The sequence below is a fragment of the Pristiophorus japonicus genome, chromosome 6 (assembly GCF_044704955.1).
Source record: "Pristiophorus japonicus isolate sPriJap1 chromosome 6, sPriJap1.hap1, whole genome shotgun sequence".
NCBI lineage: Eukaryota > Metazoa > Chordata > Chondrichthyes > Pristiophoridae > Pristiophorus > Pristiophorus japonicus.
The window spans coordinates 173,890,478-173,917,554 of record NC_091982.1 but is presented as its reverse complement, the minus strand read 5'-3'; the positions used below and the strand labels follow the sequence as shown (position 1 = coordinate 173,917,554).

Genomic DNA, 27,077 nt, shown 5'->3' with positions numbered 1-27,077 from the left:
GATCTGTCCCATAACGGCTAGGGACCATCTAGTTCACTCTTTATTTTTCCCCAGGCCCTTTCAATCTTGTCCAAGGACCATTGTCCTTTGGAGGTACCGTATTTTTGTTCGATCTTAATACAGGTTTTAGTAAGTTGAATTGTTGCTCTATGTATTCTTTCAACTGTTGGAGGATTTCATCTATCGAAACCTCAGGTGGTGCCCGCCCACCTTTAACAGTTGTAGGCAATTCTTTGCTCTTATCTCCTGCTGCCATAATACTGATTTCTTTACTGGGGTCTCGAGTCGTAGGCTTTCCAGCCGATCAGTAGGTCGTGATTAATTAACTGACACACTGCCGAAGTTAGACGTCTATGGGACCTCGAGCCGACTACCAACCGGAGGGTTCGCAAACCGGAGGCTTTCGGAATCGCGTAGAAGAAGAGGCGAATTTAGACTTTTGACTGAGGACTTTTATAAAGAGGAGTCTTTACCTCAGTATGTAGGTCCGATGTCCAAAATTCAGTTTCTTCCCTCAGCGATCGTGTTTGTGACGCCAAAATTGTTAGATCTCTTAATTTCCAATGAAATACGAACTCCGATTGTAGTTTTAGTGTAACTTTATTCTGGCAGCAGCAATAAGCTTCTGGCTTTAAGCCAGGCCTTTGTCCTTCTGAGACCACATGGCCAAAATGGCTGTTTATATACCTGATCAGTTTACAGAAAAGAACTCGCCTTCTTTGACCTTATTGGCTCAATTGATAGTCTTTCAACCTTTAATTGGCTCGCTACCCAAGGTCCTAAAATGTCAAGTTGATTGATGACTTAATGCAATGTGGTCTGTGTTTTTTCAAAACTGCAGCCGGGCTGCAGAGCTTGAATTCTCTATCAAATGTAACACCGCTATTTAAGAAAGGAGGGAGTGAGAAAACAGGCCAGTTAGCCTGATATCAGTCATTGGGAAAATGCTGGAATCCATTGTTAAGTGGTATCAGGGCATCTAGAAAATCATCACATGATTTGGTAGAGTCAACATGATTTTATGAAAGGGAAATCGAGTTTGACAAATTTATTAGAGTTTTTTGAGGATGTAACTAGCAGGGTAGATAAAGGCGAACCAGTGAATGTAGTATATTTGGATTTCCAAAAGGCATTCGATAAGGTGCCAAATAAAAGGTTATTACACAATATAAGGGCTCATGGGATAGGCGGTAATATAATAGCTTGGATAGAGGATTGGTTAATGGACAGAATCAGAGAGTAGGGATAAACGGGTCTTTTTCAGGTTGGCAGGCTGTAACTAGTGGGGTGCCACAGGATCAGTGCTGGGGCCTCAACTATTTACAATCTATATTAATGACCTAGATGAAGGAACCGAGTGTAATGTATCTAAGTTTGCTGACGATACAAAGCTAGGTGGGGCAGTAAGCTCTAAGGAGATCACAGCTTACTGCCCCACCTAGCTAGACTAAGTGAGTGGGCAGTAAGGTGGCAGATGGAGTATAATGTAGGGAAATGTGAGATTATTCACTTTGGTCGGAAGAATAGAAAAACAGAATATTTTTTAAATGATGAGAAACTTTTAAATGTTGGTATTCAGAGATTTAGGTGTCCTCGTGCAAGAAACACAGAAAGGTATACAGGTATGCAGGTATAGCAAGCAATAAGGAAGGCAAATGGCATGTTGGCCTTTATTGCAAAAGGGTTGGAGTATAACAGTAAGGAAGTCTTGCTACAATTGTATAGGGCCTTGGTGATACCACACCTGGAGTACTGTGCACAGTTTTGGTCTCCTTATCTAAGGAAGGATGTACTTGCCTTGGAGGTAGTGCAACAAATGTTCACTAGATTGATTCCTGGGATGAGAGGGTTGTCCTATAATGAGATTGTGTAGAATGGGCCTACACTCTCTGGAGTTTATGAGTTTACCCTCATCCATGCCTTTGTTACCTCTAGACTTGACTACTCCAACGCACTCCTGGCTGGCCTCGCACATTCTACCCTACGTAAACTTGAGGTCATCCAAAACTCAGTAGCCTGTGTCCTAACTCGCACAAAGTCCCAATCACCCATCACCCCTGTGCTCGCTGACCCACACTGGCTCCCCTCAAGCAACGCCTCAGTTTCAAAATTCTCATCCTTGTTTACAAATGGCCTCGCTCCTCATTTCTAACCTCTTTCAGCCTCACAACCCTTCAAGATGTCTTCCCTCTTGAGCATCCCTAATCTTAATTGCTCAACCATCAGTGGCCGTGCCTTCAGCTGCCTGGGCCCTAAGCTCTGGAACTCCCTCCCTAAATCTCTCCGACTCTCTTTACTCCTTTAAGACACCCCTTAAAACCTACCTCTTTGCTGTAATTTCTTCTTATGTGGCTCAATGTCAAACATCTTGTGATGTTTTACTATATTAAAGGCACTATATAAATACAAGTTGTTGTTATAAGAACATAAGAACATAAGAATTAGGAACAGGAGTAGGCCATCTAGCCCTTCGAGCCTGCTCCGCCATTCAATAAGATCATGGCTGATCTGGCCGTGGACTCAGCTCCACTTACCCGCCCTCTCCCCGTAACCCTTAATTCCCTTATCGGTTAAAAATCTATCTATCTGTGACTTGAATACATTCAATGAGCCACCCTCAACTGCTTCCCTGGGCAGAGAATTCCACAGATTCACAACCCTCTGGGAGAAGAAATTCCTTCTCAACTCGGTTTTAAATTGGCTCCCCTGTATTTTGAGGCTGTGCCCCCTAGTTCTAGTCTCCCCTACCAGTGGAAACAACCTTTCTGCCTCTATCTTGTCTATCCCTTTCATGATTTTAAATGTTTCTATAAGATCACCCCTCATCCTTCTCAACTCCAACGAGTAAAGACCCAGTCTACTCAATCTATCATCATAAGGTAACCCCCTCATCTCCGGAACCAGCCTAGTGAATCGTCTCTGTAACCCCTCCAAAGCTAGTATATCCTTCTTTAAGTAAGGTGACCAAAACTGCACGCAGTACTCCAGGTGCGGCCTTACCAATACGCTATACAGTTGCAGCAAGACCTCCCTGCTTTTGTACTCCATCCCTCTCGCAATGAAGGCCAACATTCCATTCGCCTTCCTGATTACCTGCTGCACCTGCAAACTAACTTTTTGAGATTAGAGTTTCATGCACAAGGACCCCCAGGTCCCTCTGCATCTCAGCATGTTGTAATTTCTCCCCATTCAAATAATATTCCCTTTTACTGTTTTTTTCCCCAAGGTGGATGACCTCACACTTTCCGACATTGTATTCCATCTGCCAAACCTTCGCCCATTCGCTTAACCTATCCAAATCTCTTTGCAGCCTCTCTGTGTCCTCTACACAACCCGCTTTCCCAGAAATCTTAGTGTCATCTGCAAATTTTGTTACACTACACTCTGTCCCCTCTTCCAGGTCATCTATGTATATTGTAAACAGTTGTGGTCCCAGCACCGATTCCTGTGGCACACCACTAACCACCGATTTCCAACCCGAAAAGGACCCATTTATCCCGACTCTCTGCTTTCTGTTCGCCAGCCAATTCTCTATCCATGCTAATACATTTCCTCTGACTCCGCGTACCTTTATCTTCTGCAGTAACCTTTTGTGTGGCACCTTATCGAATGCCTTTTGGAAATCTAAATACACCACATCCATCGGTACACCTCTATCCACCATGCTCGTTATATCCTCAAAGAATTCCAGTAAATTAGTTAAACATGATTTCCCCTTCATGAATCCATGTTGCGTCTGCTTGATTGCACTATTCCTATCTAGATGTCCCGCTATTTCTTCCTTAATGATAGCTTCAAGCATTTTCCCCACTACAGATGTTAAACTAACCGGTCTATAGTTACCTGCCTTTTGTCTGCCCCCTTTTTTAAACAGAGGCGTTACATTAGCTGCTTTCCAATCCGCTGGTACCTCCCCAGAGTCCAGAGAATTTTGGTAGATTATAACGAATGCATCTGCTATAACTTCCGCCATCTCTTTTAATACCCTGGGATGCATTTCAACAGGACCAGGGGACTTGTCTACCTTGAGTCCCATTAGCCTGTCCAGCACTACCCCTCTAGTGATAGTGATTGTCTCAAGGTCCTCCCTTCCCACATTCCCGTGACCAGCAATTTTTGGCATGGTTTTTGTGTCTTCCACTGTGAAGACCGAAGCAAAATAATTGTTTAAGCCATTTCCACATTTCCCATTATTAAATCCCCCTTCTCATCTTCTAAGGGACCAACATTTACTTTAGTCACTCTTTTCTGTTTTATATATCTGTAAAAGCTTTTACTATCTGTTTTTATGTTTTGCGCAAGTTTACCTTCGAAATCTATCTTTCCTTTCTTTAATGCATTTTTAGTCATTCTTTGCTGTTTAAAATTTTCCCAATCCTCTAGTTTCCCACTAACCTTGGCCACCTTATACGCATTGGTCTTTGATTTGATACTCTCCTTTATTTCCTTGGTTATCCACGGCTGGTTATCCCTTCTCTTACCGCCCTTCTTTTTCACTGGAATATATTTTTGTTGCGCACTATGAAAGAGCTCCTTAAAAGTCCTCCACTGTTCCTCAATTGTGCCACCGTTTAGTCTGTGTTTGCAGTCTACTTTAGCCAACTCTGCCCTCATCCCACTGTAGTCCCCTTTGTTTAAGCATAGTACGCTCGTTTCTGACACAACTTCGTCACCCTCAATCTGGATTACAAATTCAACCATACTGTGATCACTCATTCCGAGAGGATCTTTTACTAGGAGATCCTTTATTTTTCCTGTCTCATTACACAGGACCAGATCTAAGATAGCTTGTTCCCTTGTAGGTTCTGTTACATACTGTTCTAAGAAACAATCCCGTATGCATTCTATGAATTCCTCCTCCAGGCTACCCCGTGCGATTTGAGTTGACCAATCGATATGTAGGTTAAAATCCCCCATGACTACTGCCGTTCCTTTTTCACATGCCTCCATTATTCCCTTGATTATTGCCCACCCCACCGTGAAGTTATTATTTGGGGGCCTATAAACTACGCCCACCAGTGACTTTTTCCCCTTACTATCTCTAATCTCCATCCACAATGATTCAACATTTTGTTCATTAGAGCCAATATCTCTAATGAACAAGTTGTTGTTTATAAGAATGAGAGGTGATCTCATTGAAACATGCAAGATTCTGAAGGGGATTGACAGAGTAGATGCTAATAGGTTGTTCTCCCTGGCTGGTGTGTCTAGAACTAGGGGGCATAGTCTCAGGATAAGGGGCAGGCCATTTAAGACCGAGATGAGGATGAATTTCTTCACTCAGAGAGTTGTGAATTTTTGGAATTTGCTGCCTCAGAGGGCTGTGGGTGTTGTGTCTTTGAGTACATTCATGGCTGAGATAGATTTTTGGACTCTAGGGGAATCAAGGGTTATGGAAATCGGGTGGGAAAGTGGAGTTCAGGTCGTTGATCAGCCATGAACTTATTGAATGGCAGAGCAAGCTCGAGGGGCCGTATGACCTATTGCTGCTTCCTACGTTCTTTCCCCAGAAGATCGCCAATGTTTAGATGAGTTTCACGTCGGGTGAGATATTGATTTACATTGTCTCCTAACTTCCGTGGTTCAAATATCCAAAATGAACAAATTAATCATGTCTACTATTGTATGAGTCCTATTAAATTAGAGCTGGGCAGGCTCGGATTTGACATTCAAATAACTACTTGCTTTGGCTATTGTGTTTTTTTTCACACAAACAGTAGTAGAAATCTGGAATTTATCCCCTCAAAAGGTTGTGAATGCTCGACAATTGGAGCTTTTAAGACTGAGATGGACAGATTTTTGTTCGGTTAGGTTATAAAGGGGTATATAGCTGAGGCCCGGCAAATTTAGTTGAGGTACAGATCAGCCGTGATCTAATTGAATGGTGTAGCAGGCTCGAGGGGCTGAATGGCCGACTCCTGTTCCTCACAGCTTGCCAACCAGGGCACCTGGTTCAGGGTTAGATCTATCAATGGTGCAGCTATACGGTTATAGTGAAGTGCCGCTAATCACCTGCTGTCCAAGGAATCAATAAAGCCGTGTATTTGTTGAGCAATGGCGCCCACTTTAGCCCTGTCAGATCGGAGTGCCCCATCCACACCGTGCTTGAGGGCAGAGCCGGTAGCCAGGGAGCAGAGCCTGGTGGCTGGGAGAGGGCCCGGGGGCAGGGCAGGTATCAGGGGGCCCGGCCGGTAGTCGGAAGCCCGGGTGCAGGGCCGGTATCCGGAAGCCCGGGTGCAGGGCCGGTATCCGGAAGCCCGGGTGCAGGGCCGGTATCCGGGAGCAGGGCCAGTACTCGGAAGCCCGGGTGCAGGGCCGGTATCCGGGGGCCCGGCCGGTACTCGGAAGCCCGGGTGCAGGGCCGGTATCAGGGGGCCCGGCCGGTACTCGGAAGCCCGGGTGCAGGGCCGGTATCCGGGAGCAGGGCCAGTACTCGGAAGCCCGGGTGCAGGGCCGGTATCCGGGGGCCCGGCCGGTACTCGGAAGCCCGGGGGCAGGGCCGGTATCAGGGGGCCCGGCCGGTACTCGGAAGCCCGGGGGCAGGGCCGGTATCCGGGGGCCCGGCCGGTACTCGGAAGCCCGGGGGCAGGGCCGGTATCAGGGGGCCCGGCCGGTACTCGGAAGCCCGGGGGCAGGGCCGGTATCAGGGGACGGTTGTCAGGGCGGAGCAGTGCGTGACATCACGTGGTTTGAGGGAAGGCGGAGACGGGCCCGAGAGAGAGAGAGGAGAGAGAGGCTGCTAACTGGGCAGCGGCCGCAGCCGCAGGGAGACGGGTTTGGCCTGGCAGACTTGGGGAGAGGGACATAGCGCTGTGAGGCAGCGTAAAGGGGCTCGAGACACGGTACTGACAGTCGCGGAGAAGCCGGGGACAGAGACCTGGCATCTCCAGGAATGCCCGGGGAGAGGCCGAGGCAGGCGGGGATATGTTGTCGACATGGAGAGAGAGTAGCTGGCAGCACGACATGGAGAGCGCGGAGGCGGAAGAGTGCAGGTACCGGCCCGAGGCTTGAACCGTGTGTGTGTGTGTGCTCGCGCCCTGTGATGTGTGTGGCCTGTGAACGGCCAACTCCTGACTTGATGCCATGGACTGTATTATTGTGTGTCCGGGAGATTCCCCTCCTCATTCACATACAAACCTTATACATTACTCAGTCTGCAGGTTATGATTGATTTAGGTGGACAGAAATAGTGAGCGGGTGGAGACTGCTGTAATGACAGATGCCTCCACTGCAAATTTGACCCTTTGCTGCTTAAACTGCTTTAAGAGGTAGCCTGAGGACTGGATGTGCCTTTCATTCTGTCTACTGATGTCATGAATGGGCCTGGGAGATTCCCACAAGTCACCATTCACATTCATGATGTCACTGGTCATATACCTTTTGGAGATATTCTGTTGTATATATTGTGATCTGTGGTAACCTCCAAGAAAAGAGATGTTAGTGCTGGAGAATGGAATTCTTTCAATTTCAGCAGTGCTCCTTCTACCTTGCTCCATTCATGTGCTCCATACCAACCTCAGAAGAGCACCATTTGTGACATTTTTTTTCCATTTGCTGCACCAGGTATCCTGTTGCCTTTAAGTGAGATTGCCAATAATATGCTCTTGTTAATTCAAGGTTTTGGCTTGAAAAAAATTGAATAATCCATTTATGAATTAAAGTATGAATTAAACAATTTTAATTAAATGAGGCTTTCTGCGCTAATTCAATTAACAATTTAAATTAAACAAATTTTGAATTAAGTGGAACAAATTGCAGTGCCGAATTAGGAATGGTTTTGTGTTGTAGGTCTTTGCTGTCTAGAAACTGCAACGAGACTGCCCAAATTTATTTCATACAAGACTTTTACTACTAGCAAAGAAAACTTTTATCCCATTAGTCTGGGCTCAATTTGAACCTATTGGGCTGGATTTTCGCTGACTTTGCGACTGGGTTTTCGCTGCGATTTGACCCTCCGAGACGAAAACCTGATTGACAGGATCCTCGGGCACCTCTTTGTGGCGGCGCTTCCACGTACCGCCGGGGAGACGCGCGCTGACGTGAAATGACGTGCAACGCTGCGGATTGTGTTACCGTCGTACTTTCGACCCTCTCCCGGCTCTTACGCCACGCCCAGAATACCAGGATCAAAGCAATAGGTGCAGCCCTGCCAGCAGCGGTAGCTATGAAGACCTGCAAAAAGCTAAGTTAAAGTTTTTATTTTTAAATTATTTTTCAGTAAGGGTTTTTTGAAAATTTTTTTGCAATTTTTTTCTCTTTTCCCCCCCCCCAAGGTTCCTCTTGAAGTGCTACGGGCCCTGGACTAAAGTTGCTGAAACTCATGGCTTGCGCTGCGATTCCTCGTGCAACGCCAACTTTACTGTTGGCACATATGTAAAGGCCAAAAGTTAGGCCTAAAAATAATAGTGCAGCAAAAATGGCAATTTTGGCGTAAAACTATCATTTTTGCTGAAAACCGAAAATCTAGCCTAAGATCTAGAGGAGAAAAGTAGGTGTCTACCCACTGCAGCACCTTGCCCAATTTTTTTCCTTTCAAAATGTTACTCTTTCTCCGCTGTTTCAGGTCTCTTTGAGTCACGCATCAACTGTGACTGAGAACATAGATAATTTACACCTGGGCCATTTCTAATGTTGTTTGACAACTGATGCCAGAGTCCTGGTACCAACTTGATTTTCCCTGTTCATACCTTGACAACTGGATATCGTTGGGGATCACGGAGAGGATCCCACATCCTAGCACTTTGTGCTGCTGCACTGCCACGTGATATTTTCTAGTTGTGTTTTTCTTGTTGTATATCAGTTTATTTGGCACAACTGGTACAGCTGTTCTGTTCCATTAAATTCAAGTCCTGTCACATCTGCACAGCTCCTACCAGCTAATCACAGAATATTATTGTCAGATCAGATAATTGCCCATTGCTCTTGTCCTGTGATCGTCTTTTGATGAGATAGAAGAATTAAAAAAAAAATGGGTGGGGCAGGGAATCTGGAACTACCACAAAATATGATCAAGTGGCTTACATAGTTTATGTTACCAAATTCTTTGTTGAATACCCATTTTATCCAGATTACATTTTATGTGCCAATATATTTACTGCAGTTATTTGCCCAGCCGAAGCATGTTTCTCGATAATCTAGTCTTCTGCTAGAGAGTTTATACAGCTAGATTATATAGTGCACATTGCTATGTCATGTCTATATTGGCTGACTCCTCGACATAGATTAATTTTCTCTTGTGCTGCTTTGTTCTGAGGTTGGCATTATTGTGGGATCAGGGTAACTCAGCACCTTTCATCCCTTTCCTGTACAATCTGCAGCTTTTTCTGCTGTTACTTGTGCTGGTTCATTCATTTCTCACGTGACTGGACGTACTTCCTTTATCATAGGGTACGTTATTGATAAGTATTCGATATTTGAATGATAAAGATCTTTTTTAAAAATATTGAAGACTCTACATATCCTCCAATGGTGTCTTCTCCATTGGTTTTCTGGTAACCACCAGTGTGTTCTAGGACTCCTCCTTGGCCTTGTCCTCTTCATCATTTATTTACTGCCCCTTAGTGACATAGACCAGAAGCAGGGATCAGGTTTATATGTATGCTGATCACAGATAGCTTTGCCTTTCCACCTTCTCTTGATTTCAAGGTTATTACTTCTCCAATTGCCTGTCTAACATTAGGTTTTGGATGAATCACAATTTCTTCTGGTTTAATGGAGACAAAACTGAAGCCATCCTTTTTGGCTGATGTTGCCTTTTACATGTTTCTCCTTTGAAATAGATCAGCTTCTCCGACTACCATCTGGGGGCTGAGTCCAGTGGTGCAAAATATGACATGTTGATAGATCCAGAATCAAGTTTTCTTTGCAACATCCATTCCCTTGTCTAAACTGTTGTCTTCACTTTTGAAACAACATCCACCTCTGCCCTTACTACTTCTCCACTGCTGCTGAATTTATTGATATATTTATCACTTGAAACTCGACTTCTCTTATGCCCTCCTAGCAGGGCTCCCTGATTCCACACTCCACAAATTGCAATTAATTCAAAAGGCCGAAACCTGCATCCTTCCTTGCTCAAAGCCTTACACTTCTATAATTCCAATATGTATCATACTTCCCTGCCTCCCTGTGCTCTTTCAATTTAATTTGAAAATCCTTGTCCTTATCTTCAAAACCCTCCATAGCTTCGCTCCTCCATATTTCAGTAACCTCCTTCAGCTCTATGCTATTGCTTGCACACTTCTCTCCTCTGTCACACTTCTCTCCTCCGTCACTGGTGTACTTATTCCCTGTCGTCTTCAGTCCACCATTGGCAGCCATTCTTTCAGCCACCATGCTGTTTTTTGGGATTCACTTCTAAAATCCCTCTGCCCTACTCCCTACCTCTCTGCTTTCAAATGCCTTCACAATTCTCAGCACCCAATCTTTTGTTTTGTCCTCTAATTCCATTCTTCCCGGCCACTCTGTCTTTTTATTCTCTGCACTGGCAGGTGTTCTGAGACATCAATTCAATGTGAGGAACAGTATATAAATTCAAGTTGTTGTAAATCGAGGTCTTATCGGGATTTATGTATTTATACACACAATCCCTCTGCTGGGTTTGCTTTGCTAGCTGGTTTGCTATGTGCAGCAATATAAATAAATCACCATCATAGGCAGTCCATCGAAACGAGGATGACATGCTTCCATGCCGAAAAGGGATGAGTTCACAGGTGTTTCAATGAAGGACCTAATATTCCGGATTCCGAACTACATCTTGAAAGGTGGAAGATGCCTGTGTGTGGATTTTTTTTTCACGTGTGGTGGCCGTTGCACACCAGCCACCACACGGGCTTGACAAAGTTAGGTCTTGGTCCAGTGGCAAGGATTAACCAAGACGACTGGAGACCAGCTCTGCTGCATGGACCTAGTGCGCACACATATCGCAGTGTGGGCTGGCCCGTGCTGCCTCTGAAATCTCGCCTCTTCTGGACCCCGAAATCTCGCCTCTCCTGGGCCCCTGGATATTTACATGCATTCTAACACCTGGAGGGCAATAGGCAAATTCTAAAAAGCTACACTTTTTCTGCATCTCTCCTGCCTTCCCTCTTTCCGATCTTCCTGTCCTTGGCTCCCAGTCGATTGGGTTGGCGATCAGGGCTCACTTCCAGGGATGTGAGCGGGCCCCGAACCACCATGAAACAAATCTTTTAGAATTTCAAAAGTACTAACTTTATTTAAAATATTCAAATCAAAGTTGACCCGAGTCAATTGTCAATGTGATCTCTGTAGAAACATAGAAACATAGAAAATAGGTGCAGGAGTAGGCCATTCGGCCCTTCGAGCCTGCACCGCCATTCAATGAGTTCATGGCTGAACATGCAACTTCAGTACCCCATTCCTGCTTTCTCGCCATACCCCTTGATCCCCCTAGTAGTAAGGACTACATCTAACTCCTTTTTGAATATATTTAGTGAATTGGCCTCAACAACTTTGAGGTAGCGAATTCCACAGGTTCACCACTCTCTGCGTGAAGAAGTTTCTCCTCATCTCGGTCCTAAATGGTTTACCCCTTATTCTTAGACTGTGACCCCTGGTTCTGGACTTCCCCAACATTGGGAACATTCTTCCTGCATCTAACCTGTCTCAACCCGTCAGAATTTTAAACGTTTCTGAGATCCCCTCTCATTCTTCTGAACTCCAGTGAATACAAGCCCAATTGATCCAGTCTTTCTTGATATGTCAGTCCCGCCATCCCGGGAATCAGTCTGGTGAACTCCCTCAATAGCAAGAATGTCCTTCCGCAAGTTAGGAGACCAAAACTGTACACAATACTCCAGGTGTGGCCTCACCAAGGCCCTGTACAACTGTAGTAACACCTCCCTGCCCCTGTACTCAAATCCCCTCGTTTGAAGGCCAACATGCCATTTGCTTTCTTAACCGCCTGCTGTACCTGCATGCCAACCTTCAATGACTGATGTACCATGACACCCAGGTCTCATTGCACCACCCCTTTTCCTAATCTGTCACCATTCAGATAATAGTCTGTCTCTCTGTTTTTACCACCAAAGTGGATAACCTCACATTTATCCACATTATACTTCATCTGCCATGCATTTGCCCACTCACCTAACCTATCCAAGTCACTCTGCAGCCTCAAATCATCCTCCTCGCAGCTCACACTGCCACCCAACTTGGTGTCATCCGCAAATTTGGAGATACTACATTTAATCCCCTCGTCTAAATCATTAATGTACAATGTAAACAGCTAGGGTCCCAGCACAGAACCTTGCGGTACCCCACTAGTCACTGCCTGCCATTCTGAAAAGTACCCATTTACTCTTACTCTTTGCTTCCTGTCTACCAACCAGTTCTCAGTCCACGTCAGCACACTACCCCCAATCCCATGTGCTTTAACTTTGTACATCTTCCCTTCCCCCATTGTCCATTCAGTCCCAATCCAGGTTCAGGTCCCCTCCCCCCTCCCCATTAGTTTGGTTCCTGTGTGTGTTTGGTCGTGCATGTGTCCGTTTCCCCCCCCCCCCCCCCCTCAATCTCTGATTTGGTTCCTGTGCAGGTACTTTCCCCATCAATTGGTTCTGTGTTGATTTGGTTACCACCCCTGTTTGATTCTTTAGTTTTTTTAAAACATTTTTTTTTGTGTGATTTCTAAGGTGCACGTTGATTTTATTGAGGGAATGCAACTTCTGCTACTATAAATGTGTATTGTGTCACTAAAATCTCGCTAAAGGTCTCACGGATTTAGCTGCAATACGTGGTCGTTGCCCAAGGATATTGTCCTCGGTCACTGACTGATAATCTCATTCAGCTCATTTATGTTGTGCAAATGTTCGAAATGAACTCTTCAGTTTTCTTAGAAAATGTTAAGTTCACTGGGCTGCTGGTTATTGGGCTCCCATACCTAAAATAAAAATGGAGTAGATGGCAATTTTACCCCCTGTTATCCCACTGGGTGAGTTCTCGATTGCTGCCTGGAGCAGGTTTCTCCCCGAATCTGTAGGCAGAGTCCTCCTGGGCAGCTCCCGACCTCTAAGCAGGTTGTCTGAGCAATATAAAGGGGCTGTACCGGCAGCCAATCTCGATGAATGAAGTCCATTTAAGGGAATTATCCTCAGTTAAAGGAATGAAACTGTTCATTCTCTACTGCCTTCTCTTTCATGGTCCCATTTTCAAGAATGATGTAATTGACTTTTTTTTAAAAGCTCCAAATCCTTCTCCACACCATACATATGTCTGGCTATTTGTGCTATTAAGCTGGTGGAGCCTTTGCACACAAGGTCATCAGAGGAGCTGATGAGCAACTATTAACCATAGAATATAATTGACTTTTCATTTTGCACAAAGAAGTACGTCATCATTTGTCATAATGGAAAGTAATCCTGGAATTGGGGTCAATAACAACTGAATTTTGAAGCAAGTCAGAAGTTCCTCACTTGTCTTCATTTTTTTCAATCTACCACAGACAAGAACATTGGAAGCTCCTGGGAGGCCTGAAGACTACTGTGGAGGGACTGTTGTCAACCAACAACCCCAATGTCTGGTCCAAGTATGGAGGATTGGAGCGACTCTGTAAGGAGATGAACAACATTATGTGCCATGGACTCCTGGAGGACAAGGTCTTGGTTATTGTATTTTCTTCTCACAGTAGGGTGGGCAGCTTGCTATAATTAAAGCTTGATGATTATCTTATTTACATTATCAAACAGAACTTGAGTCAATTAATTATTTAGCCATTGTAATTCACAATTCCAAAGAACCTAAATTATCATGCTCTTGGAGTGCAGAGCAGCTTTGAAAAGGAGGTCTATATGTTAGCAATTTTGCCCTCTTGCTTGTAAAACTGCCGGTTTTTAAAGAAGAGGTGAAAAAGCAGGCCACAGAAAGCCCACTGTCAGTCTGACTACTCTCCTGTATCACAATTGAAGTGCCTATGTTGCACTTTTCCCATTCTGGTTGATCTATAGCCCAACATGATACATTACCTTCAGGAAAGGAGAGAAAGGTGGAGCAGCGAGAAAGGTGTTACAGGACTGTTATGTGCCAAGGCTGGCAGTGACTTGCTTCTGCTGTCATATTCTGTGTTTAGATAGGAAGGCAAAATTGCAAATGAGCAACTTTTGAAAGCATATCTGTGCTACAGATTAGGTATATGCAATTGTGAACAGCTGTCAGTGAGTACTGCAGTCCAACAACAACAGCTTGTATTTATATAGCGCCTTTAACATAGTAAAATATCCCCAGACACTTCACAGGAGTGTTGTAAGACAAAAAAAATTAATTTGACACCGAGCCAGATAAGAAGAAATTACAGCAGATGACCAAAAGCTTGGTCAAAGAGGTAGGTTTTAAAGAACTTCTTAAAGGAGGAAAAAGAGGTTTAGGGAGGGAGTTCCAGAGCTTAGGGCCTAGTCAGCTGAAGGCATGGCCACCGATGGTTGCACAGTTATAATCAGGGATGCGCAAGAGGGCAGAATTTGCGGATCGCAGTCTTGGGGGTGTGGGGGGTGAGGCTGAAGAAGATTACAGAGATAGAGAGGGGTGAGGCCATGGAGGGATTTGTAAACAAGGATGAGAATTTTGAAATCAAGGCATTGCTTAACTGGAAGCCAATGTAGGTCAGCGAGCACAGGGGTGATGGTGATCGGGACTTGGTGCGAGTTAGGAGACAGGCTGCCGAGTTTTGGAAGATCTCAAGTTTATGTAGGGTAGAATGTGTGTAGCCAGCCAGGAGTGTGTTGGAGTAGTCAGGTCTAGAGGTAACAAAGGCATAGATGAGGGTTTCAACAGCGGATGAGCTGAGGCAGGGGCGGGGACGGGCAATGTTATGGAATTGGAAATAGATGATTTTAGTTATGTCGCGGATATGTGGTCCGGAAGCTGATTTCAGGGTCAAATATGACACCTAGGTTGCGAACAGTCTGATTCAGCCCCAGACAGATGCTAAGGAGAGATATGGAGTAGGTGGCTAGGGAACGCAATTTGTGGTTGGGACCAAAGACAATGGCTTTGTTTTTCCCAATATTTAATCGGAGAAAATTTCTGCTCCTCCAGTACTGGAAGTCGGACAAGCGGTCTGACAATTTAGAGAAGTGGTAGTGAGGTAAAGTTGGGTGTCATAAGCGTACATGTGGAAACTGATGCCATGTTTTTGGATGATGTCGTCAAGGGGCAGCATATAGATGAGAAATAGGAGAGGGGTTAAGGATAGATCGATGGGGGACACCAGAGGTAACGATGCGGGAGTGGGAAGAGCAGCCATTGCAGGTGATTCTCTGGCTACGATTAGATAGATAAGAATGGCACCAGACGAGTGCAGTCTCACTCAGCTGGACGAGTCTAGTTAGATTATGCTGGTATTAATATTACAACTAAAATCTATGAATCAATATAGATTTTCAAAGGACGCGACTGCTGCCATGACATAAAGTCGTTGCACATATGCAATTCAGATGGTCTCTTGGTTGTTCTTACTGGTCTTTGTAATCAGCAGCCATTTTGATAGAATGGAAATTCTGTTCGTTTTGCAGGTCACTAGACAATTCACTGCCCTACTACTCAAATGTGGCCACAGTCCCCAAAGGTTTAGGAAAGGACAGTAACTGTTCATAAAATCCTAATGCATGTCATCAATCATAGGCAGTCCCTCGAAATGAGGATGACTTGCTTCCACGCCAAAAAAAGGACTAGTTCACAGGTGTTTCAATGCAGGACCCGAACTACATCCTGAAGGGTGGAAGATGCCTGTGCGTGAATTTTTTTAACGTGGGGTGGCTGTTGCACACCAGCCACCACATGGGCTTGACAGAGTTAGGCCTTGGTCCAGTGGCAAGGATTACCCAAGACAACTGGAGACCAGCTCTGCTGCATGGACCTAGTGCACACACACGCAGTGTGGGCTGGTCCGTGCTGCCCCATGGCCCCTGGCCCCGAACTCGCGCCTCCCCTGGGCCCCGATCATGTCCCTCCACAGTCTCTCGCCGCTCCTTCGCCCCGACCTCGCTGCTCCTGCTGTATGTGCCCACGCTCCAATCACCGACCTGGATCTTGGTGACGTAAAATGCTAATGACCACGATTCGATGTAAATATTTGGAGGGGAAGACTTTGCAGGTTTAATGGCGGTTGAGCATGCACCCCACTTAGAGAATAGGAAAGATATATATTTTAAAAAAAAAGAGAAACACGTATGGGCCAAAAATTGAGGTCGGAGGCTTCCCATGGGCAGATGCCTCTGACCGGAATTTTTGTAACGAAAGTACCTGGTGACTTCTGGTCCGAGGCCTAGCTGCGGAGCCCAGTGCAGAGACCCATGCGTCCCAGGAATGCAAGTACAACCTGGAATCATGTGGTCATGGATCACCAGTGAACACTGAGTATTCGCATTGATGATAATCGTGAATTCCGTTTGTACGAGCTCCCATTACTATCAATGAGAATACCTCCAAAAGCACAAACACAACACAAGAAATAAAAAAAAAAATACCTCACATATTTAAAATTAATTGAAATTAAATTAAATATTTTAGAAAAACATTTATTTTTTGAAAATGTTTTAAGTGTTTTAATTGGGTTAAAAATAAATTTATTTTAATGGACATGGTTTTTAATATCAAAAATGAGTGATAAAGTTAAATTTTTCTATCTATTAAAACTCTTATGCTGGTGCTTTTACCAGGTGTAAGAGTTTTAAGGACATTTGTTGGGCAAATAGCCCAAATCTCCGCCCGCGAAAGCCCTTCTCCGGGGGATGCGTTGGATCTGTCAAAATAAATGTTGACAGTTCACAAGTGCTGGATTTTGGTGCATGCGCTTTGTGCGCCAAAACCCAGAACTTGCGGGGCCTCTTCGGGCGTGTGCATACATCGTATACAGCCAAAGAGGCCGCAATTTCAGAGCCAAACAACTTTAGATAAAGTTGAGCCTGGAACTTTTGGCTGAGGAATCTTGACTATTTTCAATGTGGAACCTTCTCTAATTCAAAAAGGCAGTCGGGCAGAAAGGGCCGTGAACATTATCCTGCTAGTTGCGTGTTTATAAATCAAATAGCTATTGGGAACGTGATGCATGTTTTAAATTTTATTTGCATTTCTTTATGATAAAATTATTTCCAACGAGTGGAGAATTTACACAGACCGCCGTCTGTTGTGAACATTATTTTTAAATTTGGGAGCTGACTGTTATGTGCAGAATGCTTCTGCACAGCTTCCGGTAGCATCAGGTTCGTTGGCAGGAATCACTCTGATTTTCAAATGTAGATTATAATTTAGTTAACTTTGTACAGATTGTCACAATAGCTGATCCTTCAGTTAGAGTCTTGTCAATCATCGACTCCATGGCACATTCGAGAATGTTGTCTGCTGCCCTCAATGTTTGATTTAAAAGAAACTCTTACTACTATTACAGTAGTAATACGCAGTGATTTCCAGGCAACAAATCTTATCTTGTTTGAAAACCTGACATAAGGTACTCAAACTTCACTCTCCAGTTTGTGATGTTAATTTATTGCCTGGACTCACTTGTCAGAATTTGATTAGGGATTGCAGCAGATAGAAATTCAGCAGGCCTGAGCTTTCAAATGTGTGATTTTTAAATTTCCTAATTTCTAGCATGTTTTATGACAGACGTGAGCATGATTTTGAAAAAATAATTTATTAGTGTTAAACTATGCACCGTAGTTGTATCTTCATACAACAGATAATTATGCCCTGATCCACAACAGCCTCATTATTCAATGGGCAACCAACCATTAAAAAAAAAGTAAAATTTACAGTATTGATTATTGTTTCGAAGCAATTTAGCCAAGTTCAGATTTATTGCCAGATGGACCAATACATTGTTTTTTTCCCCCTTAATCCACCCCGTGCAGAACGTCACAATTATTGCTTAGGTGCATTTCCACAGACATGCACGTGGCCATTCTTCATCGGTGAGTTTCAGTGGCTGTCTTGTCACAGTTTGATCTGCTTTTGCCTGATTGTACAAAGATGACATGCACTTCCAGCAGAGATTTTTGGATAGTAGTGAGGAAGAGGAGAAGTGCTGGCAGATGCTCTCGCCTCTGGGCTCTCGCTCTCTCCTCTGGGCTCTCGCTCTGGCCCCTCTTGTTCAGCTCGCACTATCTCGCTCGCACGCTCTTTCCCCCTACCTCCCCCACACCTCCTCTAATCCACAGATGCTGAGACCAATTGTAGCATCCCATCATAGCCCTGACTGAGATTGGCTAACTCATCACAGAGTAGGGGTTACATTTGGGATCACTGAAGAATTGTGGGAGGGCATTCCACCATGTAATTTCTTCACTGCAGTCAGTTTATCTGGAAAACCTTTCTCCAGTGAAATTAATAACTTGTACATAGCATTGAGGTGCAGTGGCTTGGCATCAGAGATATTTGCACATTTTTTTTAATAAATAGTTTTGAAGATGTGGAGATTTCACTTCGACAAGATAATGAGCCTGTCATTCTGAAGGAGATGAATAAACATTCAATTGAACTTACCAGATTGGTGAAGGAGTCTTGGTTACTAATTTTTGCAAATTAATTCAGTTTGTTTGAGCCATGGGAGAAAAATAATTCAGAAATAAGAAAGGGTTTTTGCTTTTTCTGTAGATGCAAGGGAGACTGCAGCAGATTAAGTAATGTTCTTTTTTGGTAGGACATTGTAATTAATGGCACTTTGTGATAATTTTCTGAACTCTGAGTAATATATGCTGTTACCATGGTAACATTGCATTTAGTGGCTCAAACTTTTGCAATCAGATTGTAACTTGCATCTTGTAGCACCATATAACTGGGCCTTGCTGAATTGAGTACTCTCGTATGTAGCTTCTAACATCTGATGGAGTGTGCTTGTGTTGGGCACCTGCAAAACTCCACAGAACAATTTTACATGAGTGACTTAAAAGATTGTTTACTGCACACTGAACTGGCTCAATTGAATCCTGTATGAAACCAATGATTAGTATTAGTTTTTGCTTTGGACTATATACGTACGCTAAAGCTTCTTTTTCTTCTTTGTTTAATTAAATGCCATTTTAATTAATTTTAAGATGTATTTTTATTACATTTATTTGATGTGTATATGTTTTTTTTGGGTATTCCCATTCATGATTATGGGGATTCTGTACCCCGTACCGCATGCGCCCCTGGAATATGTGGGCCTCTACCCACGCATACCCGGAGAGGCTCAGGAGCGCAAGTCACTGGATCCCGAGGCAGAAGGTAGGCGCGGACCTTCTTTGTAGATCGGAGGCATTTCCCTGCGGGAAGCTTTCAACTGCAAATTCAGGGCCATTATTTTTTGCTGCTTGACTAAGTTTGCATCAACTGAATAGTGTTACTACTGAGTGCTTCCCATGATTATAGCACAATGGTTTTACTGAAGTTTGTTTGATTTGTACAATATACCAGCAAGTGTTTAAAATACTGTAGAATGTTAAGGTGCAAATTTAAAGACTTGCACCTTTTGTCAAAAATTCTAGTCGTAGATGGTAACAGGACTGAATTGGGTTAAGAATGTTTAAGCTTACTTTGTTTATCTGAAGGTAACTTTCCTGCCATCAATTGGGATAGATTTTAACTAGGATCTCAGTGGTTAAAGCACCATGTTCATTCATTATTCTTCGGGGGAAAAAAGGAGAGAGAGATGTTTTCATGTCAATGAGCTTAAAATCACATTTTTGATGTATAATTCAGTATAAACTGTTTTATTTTGGGTTGAGTTGATCCTGTGAGTTTGCTCTTCCCTGTCAAATGGATTTTTGAGGATCCAAAAGAAACACTGCTGTCAATTTGTGTTGTCAGTTTCTAAATGCTCTTTGATACATAGAATTCACAACCTGTGTCAGTGAGAATAGAAGTTTGTTCCCTACTTTTAGTGGTAACATGTTGAAAGTAAGTAATTCACTTGGGTACACTGGTACAAGACTATGATACAATTAAGGGGTTTAGGTGATGTCCTGAGCCACTTAATTTTATGCCATTCTATTTGAAATTCAGATAACTGGCTCTCATGGCTATATCACGTGACTGCTACTGCAGCACTGTTGTACTGTGACTCATACTGCAGATGTGGGGGTTTCTGTTCACTGTTAAATTAACAGCATGTCAAATATCTCCTTGCCACATTCTGTTCGAACTAGCTATTTTTCCTTCTTCCCGGAATTAAGTTTGCAGTCTCGCCACAGCTGCACAGCTCAGATCAGGAACTCAGAAATGTGTGATTGACACACATCCATATGCTGTGATATCCTGCTATATAAGGCAGCTATTTTTAAGAAGGTATGGAATCTTTTGGTTTCGCATTCCTCTGGAGTCACTGCAGTTATTGTGCCAAAAGAAAACAGCAAGTATTTTACCAGGATATTCACTACCTTAAATGTATTTGACTATGGGCTCGTGTAATAAAATATGAAACAGTGGACAAAAATAGACATAAATAAAAATCTTTTGTGGAATGCATTTGGTTGTGTGCTTTGCATACTGTAGGGTATATCTATATATTTGTAGTTTATAATTTGTGCAAGTTGCAAGGCAGTTCTTGATAGGTCACTTGTTAACCTGCATTATGCACTGATGAGAGAAAGTGTTTAAAGTACCGAACTACTTTTAAGATTTGCTGTTTGAGTAAGGGTGTCCGTGTGAGTAATTGAGGCTGGATCAAAGAAGAATTAAATGTGCGAAGAGTATTAATGCTTGAGTTAAGTATGTAAATATTTAATTATAATTTTACATTGTTTCCAATTAAACAGGTATATTCACTGTATAAAGATTACTGGCCGTTTGTAAAAGACGTCCGCTGGGTCAGCCCTCACCTTGCTCACCATATTGAGCAGGTAAGCCGGAGAGGTGCATGCCATTACTGCTACTACAAAATATTTACTGTTTTTGCACTTGATCATTGTGCTTAAATCTTTTGACTACTGCAGTGGGATTGTTTTGCAGGAAAATAAGCTTTCACTTTCTCATGTTTCCTGTTTCATTTGTCTTTTTTATTGCAATGGTTTCTTGTGTTTTGAAAGCTGCTGAAGCAAATTAGCACTTAGACATTCCTGAAATGTGTTGTTGTAAGTTTTCCTACACCCTGTTCTTTAAACAATGGCCCAGAAATTGCGGTTGGAGGCTTCCCGCAAGCGGATGCCTCTGACCTGAAAAATTTGTTCGAATCTACTTGGTGGTCCAGGAGGTTCGGAGACTTGCGGACCTGGGCCTCACCAGGTACCCGCGGGCAGAGGCCCACGTTTCCCAGGAAATTTGGCGCTTTGTACGCGTACCTGGGATCACGTGGGCTGGCCCAACCAATCAATCAGAGTAAGGGAATTCCCATTCATACTTGTGGTGAGTTCCGTATATATGGACTTATCATAAGTATAAATGGGAATACCCCAAAAACACACAGACTTAAAATAATTTTTTTTTTAAAGTCACACATTTAAAATGAATCAAAATGGAATTTAATTAATGATTTAAAACAAAACTGTAATTCTTTGAAAAATAAATTTACATATTTAAAAGGGTCTAAAAATAAACTTACCTTAAAGGATTTTAAATGTTTAAATTATTGAAAAAAATGTTTTTTTATTTTCTTTTAAAAGTCTTGCGCTGATAAAAGCAGGCCCTAGAGGATTCTTGACAGATTTCAAGTTCTGGATTTAGGTACATGCGCTTCACATGCCTAAACCCGGAATGTGTGGGGCACCTATAGAGTAGGGGCCATGAATTCAGGGCCAATGTATTGACAAATATGACTAAGTTGGAGCATTTCCCACTTGCAGACAGTTTTATAGTAAAGTATACCAATGTCCCTGTTTTCAACAAATATAATTGTTCTAATCCTTCAACTTTTGAAACTTTGTAGTGGTTCTTCAAATTCATATCAATGAGAAATTGGTTTGTTTTTCTGCTGGCAAACCAGCACCATTATTCTCTTGTCTTCCATTACCTGACATGGCTCCCACAAATGCTCCGAGCTAACTGAGGTGTCATGTCCCCCAAAACTATAAATAAGACATTGGATGACTTATGTGCACTTGATCCTCCTATTACCATTCTTAATTATTCCCCCAAATATCATAATTTTGAACTAAATAGCAGTGTTTAAGATGTGCTTCACTGTGGCATCTGTTATGATGGCACAACCTTCAGCTGAAAGTACAGTGTGTTCCAAGCCACTCATTTTTTCCACATGCACAACATTGCTGTCAGTGATGGTTTATGATCAGCATAATTTTAGTGGGACATGACATGGTAGTTTTCTGAATGGATGGAATATAATGCCACAGGAAGTACTTTCTGACTGATTGTTGGCGTGACAACTTAAGTTTCCAGAGGTTTTGTTGAGAATATCGGCACTCAGATTTGTAAACTTATAAATTCATTCCCCATTGCAACTTAAATTTGGGAGCCAGAGTGCCGAAATCATTCACAATCTGGTTTTGAACTCCAGTCTGTGGCATGTTACTGGGTGCATTATTTTGTTGACAGAAATAATGATCAAGTTGTGTTTTAACTAACAAATATGTTGGGTCTAATTTGTTTTAGTATAATGACTGTAACTAACAGTTAAAATGGACATGATTAAGATTATTTCTGGGACTAAATCAAAGTGATCGTTAGTCCAGATTGAAACCGATCAATAAAGCCCTAGTTGTCATTCAAACATTATTTTTCAATATTTCTTTAGTCTTGAGTTGTCTGAGAAGTGAAACTACTGCAGGGCTTATTTTGATGATGTGCTATTTTAGAACACTGATTAACAAACAGTGCTATTTTAACCCGGTAGTTAACCCATTTAAAATAAAAATAGTGTACAAAGGAAATTAAGCTCACTGTAGTGCACAGGAAGTTAAGTGCACTATTTAACTCATTTAAAGTAAGAATAGTGTAGAGGAAATTAAGCTCACTAGACTTGCATTTAACAGGAGAAACCATGCCAATGTGGTGGCACAGTGTGTGGGAGTTCTTTTCTGTAGCATTGCATGTTCATGAGTGAATAACCATTTAAAAAAAAAAATAAGCCAAGTAACAAAGCAGTGAGCGGACATCATTCATCACAGGAAAATCTGTAGGAAGCTGGTTTTAAAAACAGCCTACTCAGTCTGGAGGGGAAAACAAACTAACTGACCAGCTTATATGTTTAATGGATGTATTTAATGTCCATTTCCAGTACTTGTTTCTTTCCTTAATCTCAGTCTTATTACACTTCCTTGGCTCAGTGACCAGTCTGTTTTAAAAGGAGATTTAAAAAAATGATCTTTTGGGTTGAATTTCCTTTTGTTAAAGTTCAAGCGGTAGGCTGTGGTAAACCTACAACAGAATTTACTGTTTGACTGTTCAAATGAATTTTACCTGTAAGTGGTGAATCGTTCAAATCCTTTTCTGGTATTGGAAGAAGTAGAGCCAAAATCTGGAGAATGGCAGGGCTATTAGAATAGGCAGATTGGAGTAAAGCCAAGAGAGTTTGGGGACAGGTGACAAACCAGCAAAGAGGGGAAAAAAAAGTGTTTTAAAAAAGAAATCACCAGAAAGCGATCGGAGTGTGTTTTACTTTGCCACACTACCAAATTAGAAAAGAATAGAGAATGCAAAATAAATCCAGAAGTATTAGTTAGATGATACTGAACTTGGGCTTTTAAAGCCTTGTAAATTATAGGAGGAAGGAAGGTAAGGAGATCTATATATGCTGAATTGTTTTTTCTATTTTCCCAACCAGTGTAAAGTTGTTTAGTTTAAGGGGGACATTGAACAGAAGCAAATTATTTTATAAGTTGCCAGTAACTGATTTTTTTTTCTCCCCTTAGTTTATGGACAGTGATGAACAGTCTGTCCCAAAGAGTAATCCTCAGAAAGCACAATACTGGCTCCACCACAGCCTTCAGTTCCACTGTCTGTCATCACAGCTAAGGCCATTGCTCAGTAACTATGAATACACTAGGAAATTCTACAAAGGTACAACTGGACTGAATGAGCTCTAGATTAAATTGTGTAGGATTAGAACTTAGCATTTTTTTTCCATAATAATGCACAAGATCCTGAACATGCATAGCTGAACATTGAGTTTTTATTCTATAGGCTTAAGATTCTCAACCCATAAACTGGACCTGTAGGTATAATTACCTACAGCTAGGAAATAAATATTAAGAATCCGACAAGGCTAAAGACAATAATCCTGATTCTGCAATTAGGCGCTCCAATGAAGGGCAGCAATCGCAGGAAGTGTTGGTTGGGAAATAGGAAGTTTGCAAGGGCTGACTTTTTTTCAGTCTTGATTTACTTGGATGGAAAGTCAAGCATGTGATTTCCTGACTAGCACTCCATACAAGTACCATTCTACAACAGAAGCATTCAATTGGAATCGGCCCTAATATGTAGTCCTCGGAAAGGCAGCCATTGCTGATCGAGGTCACTGGATGAGTACTGTACAATAATGGAGTGCCATGTACTGGAAGAGAAAACTGGGCGAAGCATTGCTTGATAGAGGAGCATACTTAAGTATTTGAGAAACGTGATGTGACAGAAGGAGGTTGAGGGGAGAGAGTACAAAGGAAGGGCAATGGGTACTTCAGCAGTAAACTGACTTGTGTACAAATAAGAATAATTACCCGTATCAAATAGCAGAGTGCTGTCACTGCTTAGAGAGACCGGGAATTGACTTTGCATCACTTTTATAATTTGAGATGACTTCTTCACAACGACTTTGTAAAATTCAAGAAATCTCTAAAATGCACTGTGATTGCAGTCGTTAATTTTCATTATAGATTTCAAAATGAGCATCCACAATAACTCTATAATTTACAAATGGCAAATATCTAACTACTTTTTAATGAAGTTTTTAAGAAGAATATTCAGGAATTGAAAAAATAATTGACATTTTGGCAGTTTGTCCTATTAAAGGATAAATCACACATATTGCAAGACTCTGAACCAATTGTCACTAGATGTACAACAGTTATTGGAACAGATTCTTTGTGTGGAACATTCCTATTTTTGGCTTGAGTTTACCACAACTTTCTGAAAATCATTGGACTGTTTCTGTCTTACAGACACTGCTTTTCTGTTGAGTGATCCCCATGTGACTGCTATGTTCCAGTGTTTGGAGGCCGTGGAACAGAATAATCCTAAAATTTTAGCTCAGATTGACACATCTGTGGTAAGACAACAATTAAGTGTGCACACTGAGACTATGATGTAGAGCTTTTTTTTAAACACAGAAATGGGTGTTTGTGAGAGAAGTCAACTTTCATTGATCAGAATGATGTCTCAGATTTATTCAGGCCGACAGAAATGATTCCAGGCTCCAGTACAGTGTGTGTGTGTGTGTGTGTGTGTGTGTTCATTGTTCTCCAGTTCTGGATTTGTGAGTACGTTGCATTGAGTAGCAATATCTATACAATGAATGTTCCTGGCTTAGGTCTGCCAAGATGCAATTTACTTCTTGTTGTTTGTGGTTAGACAAGATGGGTTCACAGATAAATACTCCCAGCATGTCATGAGTGATATTCCAGGAGCACCTGAAAAATATTCAAATGAGCTCACCTCACTTTGGGCCCAAGTTTCCACATGATTTGCACCTGATTTTTAGGAGCAACTGGTGGAGAACGGACTATCTTAGAAATCGCAATTCTCCACATTTTTTTTTCTGCAGTTCTAGTCAGGTAGAACAGTTCTACTTTGGAACAAAATGTTTTCTTCAAAAGAGGGCGTGTCCGGCCACTGACGCCTGATTTCAAAGTTTCCACAGTGAAAACGTACTCCAAACTAACTTAGAATGGAGCAAGTGAAGATTTTTGTAGAACTGAAAAAACCTGTTCTACACATTAAAAAATCAGGCGCAGGTTACAAATTAGGCGTAGGGAACGAGGTGGGGGGGGAAGGGAAGTCATTAAATTCTACAATAAATCCTTCGTTATACTTATACAAACATTATACAAATAAATCCAACCTGAATAAACATTTATAAGCAAAGAAAAGATTAAATAAACCATGTTCCTACCTGTGTGAAAGTTCTTCAGGCAGGCCTTTAGGAAGCGGTTTGCCGTCGGGAGGGGGGGAGGGAGAGAGAGGGGGAGGGGGGGGGGGAGAGAGAGGGGGAGGGGGGGGAGAGAGAGGGGGGGGTAGAGAGAGAGAGGGGGGGGTAGAGAGGGGGGGAAAAGAGGGGGGGAAAAGGGGAGAGAGAGAGAGAGAGAGAGAGAGAGAGAGGGAGGGTGGGGGGAGAGGGAGGGTGGGGGGAGAGGGAGGGTGGGGGGAGGGAGAGTGGGGGGGGGAGAGAGAGCGAGGGGGGGGGAAGAGAGGGGGAGGGAGAGAGAGAGAGAGTGGGGGGGGGGGGAGAGAGAGAGGGGGGGGAGAGAGAGAGAGAGACGGGGGGGGGGGGGGAGAGAGAGAGAGGGTGGGGGGGAGAGAGAGAGAGGGTGGGGGGGGGAGAGAGGGAGGGGGGGAGGGGGGAGAGAGGGAGGGGGGGAGGGGAGAGAGAGAGAGAGAGAGAGAGAGAGGGGGGGAAGAGAGAGACGGAGAGAGGGGGGGGGGGAGAGAGGGGGGGGGAGAAGGAAGAAGAGAGGGGGGGGGAGGGGAGAAAGAGAGGGAGGGAGTGGGGGGGGAGGGGAGAAAGAGAGGGAGGGGGGGATAGGGAGAGGGGGGGGGGATAGGGAGAGAGGGGGGGGGGATAGGGAGAGAGAGGGGGGGGGATAGGGAGAGAGGGGGGGGGAGGGAGAGAGAGAGGGAGAGAGGGGGGGGAGAAGAGAGAGACGGAGAGAGAGAGAGGGGGGGGAGTGGGGGAGGGGGGGGTGGGAGGGGAGGGAGGGGGGGGGGAGAAGGAAGAATAGAGGGGGGAAGGAAGAAGAGAGGGGGGGGAAAGGAAGAAGAGAGGGGGGGGAAAGAGAGGGAGGGGGGAGGGGAAGAAGAAGAGAGGGGGGGAGGGGAAGAAGAAGAAGAGAGGGAGGGGGGGAGGGGAAGAAGAAGAAGAGGGGGAGGGGAAGAAGAAGAAGAGAGGGAGGGGGGAGGGGAAGAAGAAGAAGAGAGGGGGGGGGAGGGGAGAAGAAGAGGAGAGGGAGGGGGGGGAGGGGAGAAAGAGAGGGAGGGAGTGGGGG

The 27,077-nt window shown here is 43.5% G+C and overlaps 1 protein-coding gene across 4 annotated transcripts in view; it reads left to right on the top strand.

Annotated features, from left to right (window-relative positions):
- Positions 1 to 6,545: 6,545 nt before the first annotated feature.
- The window catches only part of rubcn (rubicon autophagy regulator), a 63,148-nt gene continuing 42,616 nt past the window's right edge, over positions 6,546 to 27,077 (top strand). The window contains exons 1-5 of one of the 4 annotated variants that reach the window (XM_070883394.1): positions 6,546 to 6,992; positions 13,463 to 13,616; positions 20,748 to 20,831; positions 23,796 to 23,943; positions 25,038 to 25,144. In XM_070883394.1, the coding sequence (XP_070739495.1) occupies positions 6,925 to 6,992; positions 13,463 to 13,616; positions 20,748 to 20,831; positions 23,796 to 23,943; positions 25,038 to 25,144 (561 nt within the window). In that variant the 5' untranslated portion in view covers positions 6,546 to 6,924. Of the gene's footprint in view, positions 6,993 to 13,462; positions 13,617 to 20,747; positions 20,832 to 23,795; positions 23,944 to 25,037; positions 25,145 to 27,077 lie in introns of those variants that run through there. The other 3 variants (XM_070883393.1, XM_070883395.1, XM_070883396.1) reach the window with 3 other exon arrangements.